Consider the following 16942-nt stretch of genomic DNA (forward strand, 5'->3'; position numbering starts at 1 on the left):
TAATATTAAGTTTCAATCATTAATAAAAAAATCTTAGCATTATTTTAAATAAATTTCCTAATACTTGTTTCATATAAGTTTCTTTAAATAAAAGAGTAAATTTATGCCACAAACTAGTAAGTTTTGACAATTAACCAAATTTATTATTCTATCAACAAGATTTACTATTAATCTATAAAAACTTACTATTACTTGAACTAAACTTACTCTCCAAAAAGTAAGTTTCGAATATAGAGTACTAATTTATTTTTTAAAAAAGTAACTTTCATTTTTATTTCGATTTACTTTTTGAGACATAAATAGCATAACACTTATGTGAGCATTTTCGATTTATTTTTGATTTACTGTTAGCGACCATTTGATTATTTGATGGACTTATCCACCTAAGTAGGATAACACTTAAAAATAAGAAAGTAAGTTTTCCATTTAAAATAGTAAGTTAACAGTAATAAATTAGTAACTTTTATACTTCAAAAGGTAAATTGAAATAAATATTAAACTTATTTTCTAAATAAATAAATTACTACTTTATATCCCAAACTTGCTTTTTAGAGAGTAAGTTTAATTCAAATAATAGTAAGTTTTTATACATAAATAGTAATTCTTACTGAAGTACGAGGGTTAGAGGTTTGTGGGGGCACAGGTATGTCGATTAATCTTTTCAGAGATGATTCAGTGGTTCAGGATTCAGTTTCCGGACTGCCGGGTTCCGTCATGGTCGTGGGATCAGTTCTATTTGGCCATATCGACATGGAACACGGTGTTTTCCCATAGGTTGGTTAGATGGGTGCGTCCTGTCCACGGAAGTCTAAAGCTTAACACGGACAGTTGTTCTAAGGGTAACCCTGGCTTGAGTGGAGGAGGGGGGTACTTCGTGATGAGGGGGGGAGGATGGTGTTGGCGTTTTTGTGTAGCTTCGGCTTGGCTTCGAGCATGCAGGCTGAGGCCCGCACCCTGCTGTTTGGGGTCAAGTTGTGTCTCCAGAGGGGGTTCGGTCCCTTGGAGGTGGAGCTGGACTCGTTGGTATTAGTCCGTATTTTGAAACGATTAGTACGTTGTCCATGGGGCATTCACACAGAGGTGCAGCAGTTGTTGGGGTTTGCATCTTACTTGCCTCGGATTCTTCACTGTTACCGTCAGGCGAATCAAGTAGCGGATGCATTGGCTAACACGGGTTGCCAGTTGGCTCGGAACGACATGTTTCGGATTTGCCCCGATTAGCGCGAGGAGCTCTATTTCTGGATAGGCTTGGAGTGCCTTCCCTCCGCCGTGTTGTGAGGGAGTGATAGTTTGTGAGCATTGGCGTTTGTAACCTTGTTTTTCCCTTAATAATATTTGTTTTTGATTAAAAAAAAAAGTAATTCTTACTGATAACATGGTAAAATTGATTAATAATCAAAACTTACTGATTTATGGGACACATATACTATTTTACTTTAAAACATATTTCAAACTAGTATTAGGAAATTTATTTGAAATAACAATAAGATGTTTTATTAATGATTAATTCTTAGTATCTTAGTTAGTAAGTACTCATAATATACCTGTATAATACATGATTATAGGTATAATTTAAAAAATTTTATTTATATATTTCAAAATACTATGAAAAATAGTTTGACTTTTCACATAATCTTGTAAAATATGTAATAAAATTTTGTGGTATTATAAGTTTTTAATCATTTTTAATTTTTGAAAAGTTTGAAAGTTTGGATAACAATAACAACAAATCTTCCTAGTTATATATAGAATATTACTTGTTTATATATCAAAATTTTTATAATTTAACACCTATGAATATAATAAGATGGTAAATTTTTAATAAATTTACATCTGAGATACAAGAAATAATAAGAGTAAAAGCCTAAACAAAATGAGAAATAATATAATAATAAAAATGACAAAATTAGTATAATAATTAGTATAAGAAAATCGGTATGATCTAGATTTTTTTCCTTGGGAGATTGTTCATAAGAATAGGATCCAATAATTATAAATGAAAATCACATGCATATATAATCTATTGTACAATTTAAATTAAATTTAGTTCACATATAAAATAGTCCTAAAATAATTAGTACACTATGATACAATGTTATTTTAACAACAAAATTTTTTTTTGACTAAAAGTCTGAAATATCCATGACATACGTATGAGGGATATTTTACCATATTTGTATCTCACATCTAATCATGAAAGTTAATTTGAGAAAAAATATTTTTGACAATAGAATTATTTTGAATTTGGTCAACAAGTTGAGATTTTTTAAACAATAAAAGTGAAATATTTTGGGAACTTAGTTGTTTATTTTCCCATAATTAAAAATTGCTATATTTTAGCAATTGTTGCCATTGACTTTTCATTCTGTAGACTAATTTTTATCAATGCAAAATTAGTTTTATTAACAATAATTGAAGTTCCATTGATCCGAGGATTGGCATTTTATTGCTATTATTTTATATGTAAATATTTAACCTAAGTAATAAAATAAATAATTGCTACTTAAAAAAAGGAAATTAAAATGGAATTAAATTTATTTAGTATTTTACTGCTAACAACTTTGACCCCATTTAATGGTTAAAGAAAAAATAAAAGAGACGTAGAGACTGGGATTGGTTCCTTAGTGTGAAAAAAGAAAGTTCTTCTAAACTAATGCTGCGTGAAATTTTGGATGCATATGAAATTAGAAATGTGATAACTTTGCAATTCATTCTCATTCATGATGAATAAATTACGATTCTCTATAGAATCGCAATTTTTTTCGTTCAGCATGAAAACATTCTTATTTTGTCATATTGATGGCTTTTGCTTTTAAGATTATCTACATGTCGGTGGTTAGTATTATTGACACGGTTAGAGGTCATGGAAAATGCTACTAATTTTAGGAGAAATTATGTATTTTAAAAATGGTTTAATAATTTTCTATTAAGCATAACTACTGCATACAAAAGGAAAAGATATTTGATTTTATTTTGTTTTGATTAGAAGAACTTGTACTAGTAATAAAGGAAATGACAATTTAACAATCAACGTGCACATGATTACAATAATTTTTTAGTCATTTAGACTAATATATGTCATAAAGTAGGTAGATTGAGTCGTTTGTGAATTCATAATTTTAATAGTTTACATAAAATTCATCAATAAAAAATTATGATTGTTATAAAATGGCATTTTATAATAATTTATATACCATTTGCCAATTAAAAAAGAGTTTGATAGAAAACATATGGATACAAATCTATAATGTAAATGATACTAAGTATGTTTGAAAGTCACAGAACTTAACATATGGGTAATTTTAGTATAATTTTCAAAGATTATGCTATGTCAATACAACTTTAATTTTTATACTTGTGACCCAAAAAATAAATTTATTAAGATTTTACCATTTTATTAAATTCATAGGCATTAATATATGAGAATTGTGTACCATTTTATTATATTCATAGGTGTCAATAAATGGAAATTGTGATGTATAGACAAGGGCAATTCTATATATACACTACAACAAAAATGACTTTTCGTGACATGTCTATAAGGACACTTGCTAGTTTGTGTCATTATAACACATCTATTATGACACTTGTTATCAACTCAATAATATACACTCTAATTTTTTTTTATTTTATCTGATATAAAATTAATAATGTACCTTTAGATTACCTATCATGACACTTGAGAAAATGTGAGATATACTAAAAAAAAGGAAAGGCACAAAACAACATCACAGTGAATTGGCGGAAGATTCATTTGCTGTGAAATATTCAAAACTTTCAATTTGTCGGCCAAAACACTTAGTCAAATTTTGCTTCTTCTGATCTCTCTCACAAAAAACACTCTCTCCGCAAACTAACTCTCGGCAAATTATCTCTCAGCCAAGTAGGGGCGTTAAGACCGGAGTTTTTTGTAGATGGCGCAAGACGATTGCAGATGGATAAAGGAAACCTGGAAAATAATAGACCACCGAAGTACTAAATGAAACTTTCTTCCACTTTCTTTCCTTTCGCTCTTTCTGGCTCCCGTGACCAATTAAAGTAAGGAAGAATCAGCCATGGGATTCATCGTCTCCGCTTTCAGTTCATTCCATTCCTCAAGCTCACCGCCGTCTTTCTCCCCTCAACCGCCACCACCACCGCTGCCGGAATGTTATTTCTCTTTTCCCTAGCTACCCTCCTTCTACAATCACCAGCAGCTGTACCAGCACCAGCACCAGCACTAGCTGTTCTTCCTCTTCTTCTTCTTCCTCCTATTTTGGGATTTCGATTTCTGACAAAACTATGATTTCTGTTGCGTCTGGAAAAGCTAAGTCAAACCGATCGTTGTATATTGTAGCTGAGGTGTTTGAGAAATTTACTGAGAGAGCAATTAAAGTGGCTATGTTTTCCCAGAGGGAGGCAAATGCTTTGGAGGTAGAAATGGTGTATACCCAGCATCTTTTGCTAGGACTTATCGCAGAAGATAGTGCTTCCGGTGGGTTTTTAGGCTCTGGAATCACAATCGAGATGGCTCACCAAGCCGTTAAGAGCATTTGGCATACCAATTCTGAAGATAAGGAGGAGAATGGTAAGGGTAATGGGAGTGGTCTTGGTCCTGAGGGGGCAGAGGTCTCGACCATGGATGTGCCATTTTCGCTGAGCACTAAGCGGGTTTTTGAGGCTGCCGTGGAGTATTCGAGGACTATGGGGTATAATTATATTGCGCCGGAACATATTGCTGTTGGGTTGTTCACTGTCAATGATGGAAGTGCTGGCCGTGTACTTTAGAGGTTGTACATTTTGAATTAGCATAATTTTATCTATGAATGCTTTACTCGCTCAGAATTGCAATTTTTTTAGTGCTTTATATTGGTCTTATATGGACTGCTGAAACTATTGTTGCAACTTGTGATCGAAGACAAAACTAGGAAGGGGTGGCAAAACAAGTCAACTGGGAGGTAAAAAGAATCACCCAACTCTGACTGTACATCCTGCCCCAGGGGCTTCCTTTGGCATATCTTCTGCCTGCTCTTCCCCAAGATCACCTGAGAGCTGCAAGCCTGCAACACCGATAGAAATGCCCATGAACCCATGCTCCAGAACAGCTATCACAGCACCCGAATGCATATGCACAGGGTCCAGAGCTCACCTACTGTCTGCAATCTTATAGGTCTTCAGCAGTAGAACAGTGCTTCTAGTCTTCAGCTGTATCCTCAGAATTACTAACAAACCATCAGTCTTTTTGGTGCGCAAGAAACTTCAACTTGTTGGAGTGACAGCAATGCTTCTGGCTTGCAAGTATGAAGAAGTTTCTGTTCCTGTCGTTGAAGGCCTCATATTGATTTCTGACAGGGCTTACTCCAGAAATGATGTGCTTGAGATGGTAGGTTTGTTATGGCATCTATTGTCTATGAGTTGATCTTTGATATATGAAGCTTTCCTTTGTCATATAACTAAAATTGAACTGTGGCTCGCTGCAGGAGAGCTTAATGATCAACATCTTGCAGTTTAATCTTTCAGTGCCTACTCCTTATGTCTTCATGAGGCGCTTTCTTAAAGCTGCTCAATCTAATAAAAATGTATTGTTTCGTATTTAGTGTATGTGAATTTTTTGCACTATCTTGATCTGCCTAATAACTGGCAATAATCTTCTGGTGACTACTTGGAGCTTCTGTCCTTCTTTATCGTTGAGCTGTGCCTCGTCGAGTATGAAATGCTTAGGTTCCCCCGTCTCTCTTAGCAGCAGCAGCTTCTTTATTTCAAATTTTTTGTTTGAGTTACCATGCTCAGTTTATGACATTTTATTCCTTGCCACATTCATTTTTTATACAGAATAGAACCACTCGTATGTAAAGAATATGTAGATAAACGCCCCGTGATTATCCCTTACCACAGGGGCGAAAAGCGGTTGTACGTTAGATTTCAGGTGAGACCCTTTTGAGTTTCCATACTGTGAGTGTTAAACATCTTATTCTCTTTTTGCTACTGATGATATGGTCTGCAAGAGTTTAGAGAAGGCTTGGCTTCACATTCTCAGGCCCTGATGGATCAAATGACTGCTATTAGGGTAATTTTGATCATCCCTAGCTCCTGCTTACTTCCTTTTTCTCTTTTAATTTGGTGTGTATGGAGAGAGGGAGCTTATGTGCACGAGAATTCCAATTCTATTCTCTAGAATTATAACAGCAGAAGCTAAGCTTTTGTGCCCTTAACATAACGGAAAAGGGAATTGTGAGACGATTACTGATCACTTGTTGTTGGCAATGATTACATGACTATGGATAGAGGCTTGGACCACTTGCACTATTGGCAATGATTACATGGCTACTGAATAGGGTAGATTGCAAGTACCTTGTATTCTGCTTGAATGAGGAAATAAATAGTCAATCCTTCCATTCTGATATGGACCTGTTAGTTTCATCCACAGGTTGTTGTCTTGCCCTTTCCTATTCAAAACTCTGATTACTTCTCTTTGTTTAATGTTCCTGTCAAATGCTTCGCTTGGGGTCATACCTGGTTGTGATGCAAATTTCGATAGGCATTTATACTACTCTGATCAGAGATGTTTTCATCTTTAATTTTTGTATTTTTGTATTTTTTTGTTTTATTATGTAAATTGGATTAACTGATTGTGAGCAGAGAATGTCTGGTGCTTTAATGGTCCCACAATTAGGATTTAGAATTGGACCTAGAGATGGTACAGGACAAGTGTATTATGCGAAGCAGTTAGTAGGTAGCAAGCGTGTTCATTTTGGTTTTGGCTCCCGAGCAAGAATTTGCTTGAATAATGTGTGTTATGGAAGTTAATAACTGAGTGTAGTGGTCTAGATGTTGAAAATGAAGAAATGTCAGACATGTAACTCCTTGGCATATATTGTTGATTGGACGTGTTTATTTGATTACCATACAGAAACAGATTAATGTCTTAACAACTTGGCTGAATCTTTTCTTTTTGAACAGGTTAAAGTGCTTACCATCTGCGAATCGAGAAACAAGGATAAACTGGATGGTAATCCTAAGATGATTTTGCTTCTTTTGTTTTTTTTTATTTCAAATTTTTTGTTTGAGTTACCATGTTTGGTCCCTTCAAATTTACTGTGCAATGCTCTGTCAATGGGTTCAAGAAGTGGACTAAGACATGCGAGAGGCACACAAACTACACTGAAGATCAGCTTTTGTAAGTGGTTCCTTATGCTTTTCACACATTAATGAATTTTATTGCTAGCTATGATGATCTAATGATCCCAACAAACTTCGTGCACAGGTGGAACCAGCTGAAGATTGATGGGGTGTTCGTGGCTATGATTGAAGGGTCTAATTTCATTGGAAAGTTTGGCAGCTACTGCAAGTTCTTTCTACTTGTTAGGGAAGAGAATCTTTTAGTTTGTGCACATGAGGATCTTTTAGTTTGTCCACAAGAGAATCTTTCAAGTTTGTACTTGTTAGGAATTTGCTATGTTAGTACTTGTTACTGACTTTTAGTTCAATAAATTATATTTGAGCATTGATTTTTGCTTTTAGATTACTATATGCATTCTGTTCTTTGGGATAATTTTACAAGTCCTTTGGGTTTCTGATTGACGGAATGTATAGCAGGGAGCACTACCTGCAGGTTGCTTCTATATCAAAAAAAAGAAAAAAAAATCCTGACAATTAAAAGTGTCAGCATAGAATTCGATATTGTAATGTTGTACTATAGCTATCCTGACACTTTCGATTATCAAGAAAAGGAATTTTCGTTGGCAGATGAGATGTTATAACAACACAGTTTTCCTGACACATTTGAATATTACATACCTATCCCTACATTGGAAGGGACGACACTCGTCCTAGGTGTGAGGAAAAGTAAAGTGTCAGGTTAAATTATCTATACTGACACCTTTAAATGCCGTTAAAGGGCATTTTTGTTGTAGTGATAACTCGAAAGATTTGTTGTTACTGTCATCCAAACTTTCTAACCATTAACAAATTCATAAATAATTCAAAATTTATAATATGACAAATTATTCTTACATATTTTATAAGGTCATATGCAAAAAAAAAAAAGTTTTCATAATAAAAAAATCTAAGCATTATTTCAAATAAACTTCCTAATACTTGTTTCATATAAATTTCTTTAAGTAAAATAGTAAATTTATGCCACAAACTAGTAAGTTTTGATGATTAACCAAATTTACTATTCTATGAACAATATTTACTATTAATCTATAAAAACTTACTATTACTTGAACTAAACTTACTCTCCAAAAACTAAGTTTTAGATATAGAGTAGTAATTTACTTCAAAAAAAAAAGTAAGTTTAGACATAAAAGTTCCATATTTATTCAAATTTACTTTTTGAGACATAAAAGTTACTAATTTATTGAGTTAATTTACTATTTTTAATGTAAAACTTACTAATCAAAATTTTAGGTACTATTTTATTTAGATGACCAATACAACAGGTAATCAAATGGTCGCTAAAAGTGTTTTTACCTGTTATATCAGGTAAAAACAATTTCGTTATCATAACGATCGTTACTTCAGACTTTCCTAATAAATTTTGGTAGAGTTGAATGTTGGCGTTTAATCAATCAATATTCAATTTCAAATTTTCAGTTCTGTTACTATTCCTTCATTTATTCTGCTCTGTTTATTCTTTACCGTTTCACCTCCTGAAACATGGTAGCAAAGGATGGGAGTTCCAGTCTTCTACTGCTGGACGTTTATACCCTCTCCTACATTTCATTTCCTTGCAGGTCCTTTTTTTTTTAAAGAATAATTTTGGTTGTTAGAGTCAAAGTCTACAACATAAAAAAATTTAACCAAAATCATAATTCTTAATAAACACATTTAACAATTGTAATGATCTCATATGCTAATAGAGCATGCTTACTCCAGATATTGAGGTAGATTTTCCTCAACCGTTTACTAATTTATTGTAAAAAGTTTACCAATTCAATTAAGTATTAGCACTTAGTTTTGCAGTAGTGATGGTTCGAGGATGGTTTCTCAGTGATTGACATTTGACGGTAAAAAATTGCACTGGGCATTCTAGGGTTGAGAACTTGAGATATCCTCATCTAACTGAAAGTAGTTAAAATTTAAAAGAATTGATAAATCGCATGAGTAAAAAGGGCATGCATAGACAGTTATGTTATTGTCTAGTTTGTTGTTTTAGTATCAACGTAATATTTCATTTTTTTTATTGTCTCATGCAATTAAACGTTCAAGCCCGATTTCGGGTCTAAATTAGGGCATTAAAATAGGACATATTCAAAGGCAAAACCAATTTTCTGACTACATTTGAAATATAAAACCAGCTTAATATTTACATTTTTTTACCATGTAGAAATTAATTTTTTTATATATGTAAGTGCAAATATACGTGCATAGGCAATATTGGGTTGATAACCAAGAGTTGTAGCTGCTGTGCCTACGTTAATTCAAATGCCTAGTATAATTTATTTGTCCCTGATTGCGAGTGTATACTAGCAGATAAATATTAAATAATGATTTTATGCATAGTCTTCATTTGTCTTATGAGAGAAGAGAAGGAGAAAGAGAGGGGAATTTAGTAATATTTATGCGTGTCAAGGCTTATCCCAAAACCAAAGAAAAAGATGTAGCAATTATTTGGCATACAGGTCATGTTTAAACAAATTTGTTGGTCTTGAAAAGAAAAAAAGAAAAAGAAAAATTGACATAGATGCAACTACCATCTTATAAATAAAGGTTAAAGAACGCAGGAAAAAAATCAAAGTCTTTGGTTGCATTTTCATATTCCCATTACGTTTGATTATTACTCAATTATGTATAAATAGAATTCATTTTCTCAAACTAATAGTTTGTGATGGATGAATAAATTTAGTTAAGGGTAGATTAATTTTATTGGCAATTAGAATCAATATCTATTACAAAAGAGTAATTGAAGGAAAAGGGAAGCAATATAATACTGCAGTACTTAGCATTTATAAGATGGATATTAAAAGAAATAAATGCTTTATGTCTGTTAAATGAACTCCAAACAGAAAGTTAATATGATTGTCTCATTAGGTAGAATTCCAGTTCCATGAAGTCCTTTTAGCTTAATTTGACTTGTTCAAAAGAATAAAGAGAGGGAAGGAAAATGACCAATGTTGACAAATATATCACTCCTATTTTCCTATCTTGTAATTCATGTGTAGCAAATCAAAGCTGTTAGAGCAGTAATTTATATTAACCTTTCGTGAAAGCCATCACTTATTAAACCCAAAATCTATATGACGATTATTAAGAAATAAATTAACAAGAAAAATAGCGGAAGCGTACCTAAATCCATATTAATAAATTGACACTTGAATCCCTTGGGATTTTGGGGTGGCCTTCTAGGTCAACAGGTATTCACCGATCCTTTGAGAGAGGTTTTTAGTTTCTCTCTGGTATCTTTCCTGATGATGGGATATCAGGGAAGAGCTATATTGTGGTATTAGGAAATACAATAACTAAAACGATACCTGTGACTTGGGGACCATAACCCTATTTATAGGTAACATTCCTGTTACCTTTTGGAGCCCTATTTCAGCCCATCATTGAAATAGGAACCCATAAGTTTCTACACATTAAAAGACCCACATCCTATTAGATACATTAAACCCAAACTATATTTGATCACTTCAATTGGGTTTAACCTTAATTGACAGTTTGCAATACATAATTATTCACTTATTAGTCCAATGTTGGATTAAGGATCCAACAATCTCCCACTTAGACTATATGTGTAACCTTATAAATATGTTTTGCAATTAACCGTATGAGCTCAACTTTACTGTCATTATCACAATGTATCTGTAACCAATTCGGTCCATCAATTACACCAATATAGGATCAAAGTGGCCTTTGTTACAATTTCGTAACTCGACCCATCAATGGTCACATATATCAATGCAATTGAATGACATGAATTATGATGTGGATATGTAGTATGAAAATTTCATGTAATGTGATCAAAACATGCCTATTTTCAACTGGTCCACCTTAAATTTTATGACATCAAACCATACCAAAGTTGGAGTGCAAATAAATCCAAACTTTATTTATGCATAAAATATCCTTAAATCCTTAATAACTGAAAAAAAATATCATAAGAGCATTTAAAATAACAAACTCCCACTAAAACTGTACATCATTTAATACGACACCCATATGAGCAGTATACTCATGAAACATTTTGGGTGGCAATCCCTTAGTAAGCGGATCCGCAACCATAGAGTTTGTCTCGATATGCTCTATCGATAACTGTTCATTCTGCACTCTTTCTTTAACAACCAGGAACTTGATATCTATATGTTTAGATTTCATCGAGCTCCTGTTATTATTGGAATATAGGACTGCTGACTTATTGTCACAAAATAATTTGAGTGGTCTTTCAATACTATCTACCACACGTAATCCTGTTACGAAATTTCGCAGCCAAATTCCTTGATTGAATGCCTCATAACAAGCTATAAACTCTGCATCCATAGTGGAAGATGCTATTAGGGACTGTTTAGCACTCTTCCAGGATATGGCACCTCCAGCCAACAAGTACACATAGCTTGACTTGACTTCATAGTATCTTGGCATCCAGCATAATCGGAATCAGTATACCCAACGATCTCTAACTCATCTGACTTCCGATACGCGAGCATGTAGTCTTTTGTTTTCTGTAGATACCGTAAGACCCGTTTGGTTGCTTTCCAATGATCTAATCCAGGATTACTCAAATATCTACCCAACATCCCAGTAATGTACGCAATATTCGGACGCGTACATACTTGAGCATACACTAGACTCCGTACTGCTGAGGCATAAGGAATCTTTTGCATCTCTCTTTCCTCAAAAGCATTCTTAGGACACTGTTCAAGACTAAGTTTGTCTCCTTTAGTCACAGGAGTGTCACCTGGTTTACAATTTTATATGTCATATTTTTTAAGAACCTTTTCGATATAACCCTTTTGTGATAGTCTTAAAATACCCCGAGAGCGATCACGGTGTATCTGTATGCCTAACACAAAAGATGCATCACCAAGATCTTTCATTTCAAAATTTTTAGTTAGAAATTTCTTGATTTCATGCAATAGACTAATATCGTTGCTGGCAAGCAAAATATCATCAACGTACAATACCAGAAAAAAATACTTGCTCCCACAGAACTTATGGTATATACAATCATCCACTAAATTCATCTCAAAACCAAATGAGATAATCACTTGATGGAATTTGAAATACCATTGTCGAGACGCTTGTTTGAACCCATAGATGGATTTTTTAAGTTTGCAAACCATATTTTTTGGATCTCCGGATACAAAGTTTTCTGGTTACACCATATAAATTGTCTCATCAATGTTACCATTGAGAAACGCTGCTTTTACATCCATCTGATGTAACTCAAGATCGAAATGTGCCACTAATGTCATGATAATTCTAAAAGAGTCATTTGAAAAGACTGGAGAGAAGGTTTCTTTATAGTCGATACCTTCCTTTTGTGTAAATCCCTTAGCTTCACGGCGAGTTTTGAATCTTTCCACATTACCTTTCGAATTTCTCTTGATTTTAAATATCCATTTACAGTCAATGGGTTCGCACCTTCTGGTAATGGGACAAGATCCCAGACATCATTGTCCTTCATGGATTTAATCTCCTCTTTCATGGCATCGATCCACTTTTGAGAATTTGAACTTTTCATAGCTTGATGGAAGTTGATTGGATCATCTTCCATCAATCTAGAGTCATCCTCATTTTCTTGGAGAAAAATAATGTAATCATCTGGCACTGCACTTCTTCTTTCTCTAGTGGATCTTCTTAATGGCACTGATCCTTGAAAAGAAAGAGTTTGTTTTTCTATAACAGTTTGCTCTTCGACATTGTCTTGATTTGTCATGTAATGATCAAGTTCAAGAATAGGGTCCTGAGTAAGAGCAATGACACCTGTGGGAATATTAATATATTCATCTTTAAAGACAATGTCCCTTACTGTATTTTCTCTCCCAAACTCGACATTCTCAAAGAACCAAGTATTTCTTGTCTCAAAAATTGACTTAGTTGTGGGATCATAAAACTTGTAACCTCTGGATCTTTCAGAGTATCCAATAAAATAACAACTAATCGTTCTTGAGTCCAGTTTCTTTTCAGTTGGCCTGTAAGGCCTTGCCTCAACTGGACACCCCCAAACATGCAGATGCTTTAAACTAGACTTTTTCCCTGTCCAAAGCTCGTAAGGGGTTTTGATAGTTGCTTTAGTTGGAACCCTATTAAGAATATATGCTGCAGTCTTAAGTGTTTCACCCCATAGTGACTTTGGTAAAGTAGAATGACATATCATACTTTTTACCATGTTTTTAAGCGTTCTATTTCGTCTTTCAGTTACACCATTCATAGTGGGTGAACCCGGTATAGTGTACTGTGGGACGATACCGCATTCCTCTAGGTATTTAGCAAATAGTTCTGGACGTTATTCACCCGAACCGTCATATCTGCCATAGTACTCACCATCATGATCAGATCTGATGCTTTTAATTCTTTTGTTGAGTTGATTCTCAACTTCAGCCTTAAAATTTTTGAACACATCCAATGACTGTGATTTTTTAGAAATGAAATATATGTAGTCATATCTTGAAAAATCGTCTATGAACGTTATAAAATATTGTTGACTATTCCAAGCAGATGTAGGAAATGATCCACAAATATCTGTATGTATAAGTTCTAAGACGTTTAAGGACCTATTGGCTTCAAATCTCCTTTTATTGGTTTGTTTCCCCTTTATACAGTTAATACAATCATTAAAATCTGTAAAATTTAAGGGGTCGAGAATTTCATTTGACACAAGCCTTTCCATTCTCCGTTTGGAGATATGTCACAATCTCTTGTGCCATAATGCAGCTGAATTCTCATTGGCTAATTTTCTTTTAACTCCTCTAGTACTCAAATGCAGAGATTCATTAAATGAGGCAATCGTATCAATTAAATATAGATTATCGTAATGCATTAAAGAACCAGAACCAACCAATTTTGAATCATGAAACAATTCAAATTTTCCATTTCCAAATGAACAAAAATAACCAAATTTGTCAAAAATAGAAATAGAAATTAAATTCCGTCGAAAAAACGGTACAACAAATGTCTCATTGAGATCCAAATAAAATCCAGTCTTTAACAATAATCTAAAAACTCCAATTGCCTCAACTTGAACTGTTTTGCCATCGCCCACGTAGATATATCTTTCATTATCATTAGACTTTCGACAATTCAGACAACTCTGCATAGACACACTGATGTGAGTTGTTGCACCAGAATCTAACCACCATGTGTGTCTAGGTACCGAAGTTAAATTAACCTCAGAACAAATCAAATTAAGAAGCATACCTTTCTTAGCACGTCAAGCGTGATAGTTGGTGCAATGCTTCTTTTGATGCCCTTCAGCTCCACAGAAGAAACAACTATTCTTTCCCTGATCATTTGATTTCTTTTGTTGTTTCTTTTGTGACGCTGTACCTGAAGCTCCTTTTTCATTCTTTCTTTTAAGTCCCTTACTTTTATTATTAATGGTTGACATCAGATGGGTACTTTCTGTCTGCTCTTGTTTCAATCTTTTCTTTTCCTCTACACAGTATGAGATGAGTTCATTTAGAGACCAAGTCTCCTTTTGACAGTTGCAGCTCACCTTAAACTAGCTAAACTGTGTAGGAAGAGATATTAAAATCAAATGCACTAGTAACTCTTCAGAGAGTTTCAACTTAAGTGCATTTAATTTCGAAGTAAGATGAGACATCTCCATGATATACTCTCTGATATTGCCTTTACCACAATATTTCATCGAAACTAGGTGTGTCAAGAGCGTACTAACTTCAGCATTTTCGTTATTGACAAACCTTTTTTCAATGTCCTGAAGGAACTCTTTAGTGGTTACAATCGTTTCTGACATTGTTCCCCTGAATGCTTCTGGAATGGCCTTTTTAATGATCATCAGACACAAGCGATTTGATCTCTCCCACCTCTCATTATTTCTCTTTTCATCAGAGGTACTCTGATCTGTAAGAGATGGGGGAGAATCGTTCCTTAACGCAAGGTCGAGATCCATTACTCCAAGTACTATCAAGAGATTTTCTTTCCAGGATTTGAAGTTTATGCCATTCAGCATAGGAATATTATTGATGTTGGAAGTAATATTTGTAAGATCATTCGCAACTGAACAGAAAACATAATATAATTAAAACAAGCTCACATAAATCAAAACAATAATAAATTCAAATAATAGTAGCCCCATCCCAAGATACCGATATTCCATTAATATTTTATCTTTGGACAAAATATTAACTTCTAAGTAATATCTTGGCGCAGTAATAAACACTGACAATAATAACATGTCAAAAAATAAATTTTCCTTTGGGCCAATTTATAATTCACATGTAAAAGCCGAATAATTATCACATGTTTATTACCACAAGTGCACATGTAATTTCATTAAATATTGACCTTCCTTTGGGCTGATTAATATTCATAAAATTACTAGTACCCAACTAATTATATTTTAAAATAAATTAATTTCCATAATAGAGGTCACTTTGGTGGCATATTATTTCAATTAATTTATTCCAAAATATATATAATCATACCAATATTTAAATTTAAAATTATACAAATTAAACAAAATTTTGATCAAAGTCAACTTTAGTCAAATCTAATCAACCAATTAATTGGATCAAGACTTATTGGACCAAAGGTCCATATCTATAATTTGACCCAATTTGTTATTCAAGCCCAAAATTTTCTTGAAATCCATAGGTACTTTATAAAACTATATATTTAATGGGCCACACATATAGATTTTATAGGGCGTAAATATCTTATTTAGCTTTATTAGGGTTCACTAAATCAAAGAAAACCCTAATATCCTTAACATAAAGATATGCATATTTATTCTTGTATAAGAAAACAAGCCAAAGAAAACAATTTAAGAGCCAAAAGGCCTTGACTTCATGAAAGCCGAAAACATAATTTTCACATTCAATCAATGAACAAAATTTGAGGAAAATAATAATAATAATAATTTCATGCAAATCTATATCATGACTTATGTAAGTACTTATAACATTGAATGTGCTTGAAGACTAGTCATTCATGCAGCGGAACCCACAGAACCAAAAGTAATGAAAACAATGAATGGGCACGTGACTTAACTCACACAATCAATAGAACAACCAATCATAATTCTTGAGCCATGTGTCAATTCCATTCATGTTTCAAACGAGTTAATTTCATGCGATATCAACAACCATGATGCCGAAACCAAAAACCGAAACATAAAGAAATCAATTGTGAATGAAAAGTCAACAATCAAAGCCGATCAGAAGCCAATCTTGTATCTGGACTTTATGTAGCAAGTACGATCAGGAGCATCTAAGCCAAAACATACGATTGAAGATTTGAACCATGTATCCTTTTTTTTTTTAAAAGACAAATATGATAAGAAGCATGAAACCCAAAGCCGAATAATAAAGCCATAACAGTCATGGTTTCAACAAATATGCCGTTGGCCGATTCTTCACAACATCATACGTAATTAGTCTTTAAAAAAATACTAAATTCGAAATATTTTCTAATAACCAACCATATAGGCTCTGATACCACTTATTAGAGCGGTAATTTATATTAACCTTTGGTGAAAACCATAACCTATTAAACCCAAAATCTATATGGCGATTATTAAGAAATAAATTAACAAGAAAAATAGTGGAAGCGTACCTGAATCCATATTGATAAATTTGACACTTGAATCCCTTAGGATTTTGGGGTGGCCTTCCAGGTCAACAGGTATTCACCGATCCTTTGAGAGAGGCCTTTAGTTTCTCTCTGGTATCTTTTCTGATGATGGGATATCAGGGAAGAGTTATATTGTAGTATTAGAAAATACGACAACTAAAACGACACCTGTGACTTGGGGACTATAACCCTATTTATAGGTAAC

General features: G+C 33.5%; 1 protein-coding gene and 1 long non-coding RNA gene across 5 annotated transcripts; one reads left to right on the forward strand and one right to left on the reverse strand.

Moving 5' to 3' along the window:
* The first annotated feature begins 5598 nt into the window (after positions 1-5598).
* LOC140037012 (uncharacterized) lies at positions 5599-7483 on the forward strand. 4 transcript variants are annotated; one of them, XR_011840796.1, is made up of 6 exons: positions 5599-5700; positions 5812-5905; positions 5985-6046; positions 6940-6988; positions 7104-7156; positions 7244-7483. It is a non-coding gene; the product is annotated as an uncharacterized lncRNA (long non-coding RNA). The 4 variants fall into 4 exon arrangements; XR_011840795.1 differs by having other exon boundaries at positions 7107-7156; XR_011840793.1 differs by having other exon boundaries at positions 6940-7156.
* Positions 7484-14644: 7161 nt separating this feature from the next.
* Positions 14645-16729, reverse strand: LOC140036285 (uncharacterized). Its single transcript, XM_072077639.1, has 2 exons — positions 16720-16729; positions 14645-15162 (listed from the first exon to the last, which is right to left on the reverse strand). The coding sequence occupies exons 1-2, from the start codon at positions 16727-16729 to the stop codon at positions 14645-14647; spliced, it is 528 nt and encodes a 175-aa protein (XP_071933740.1).
* Between the last annotated feature and the right edge of the window lie 213 nt (positions 16730-16942).

This window comes from Coffea arabica, chromosome 2e, assembly GCF_036785885.1.
Source record: "Coffea arabica cultivar ET-39 chromosome 2e, Coffea Arabica ET-39 HiFi, whole genome shotgun sequence".
Lineage (NCBI taxonomy): Eukaryota > Viridiplantae > Streptophyta > Magnoliopsida > Gentianales > Rubiaceae > Coffea > Coffea arabica.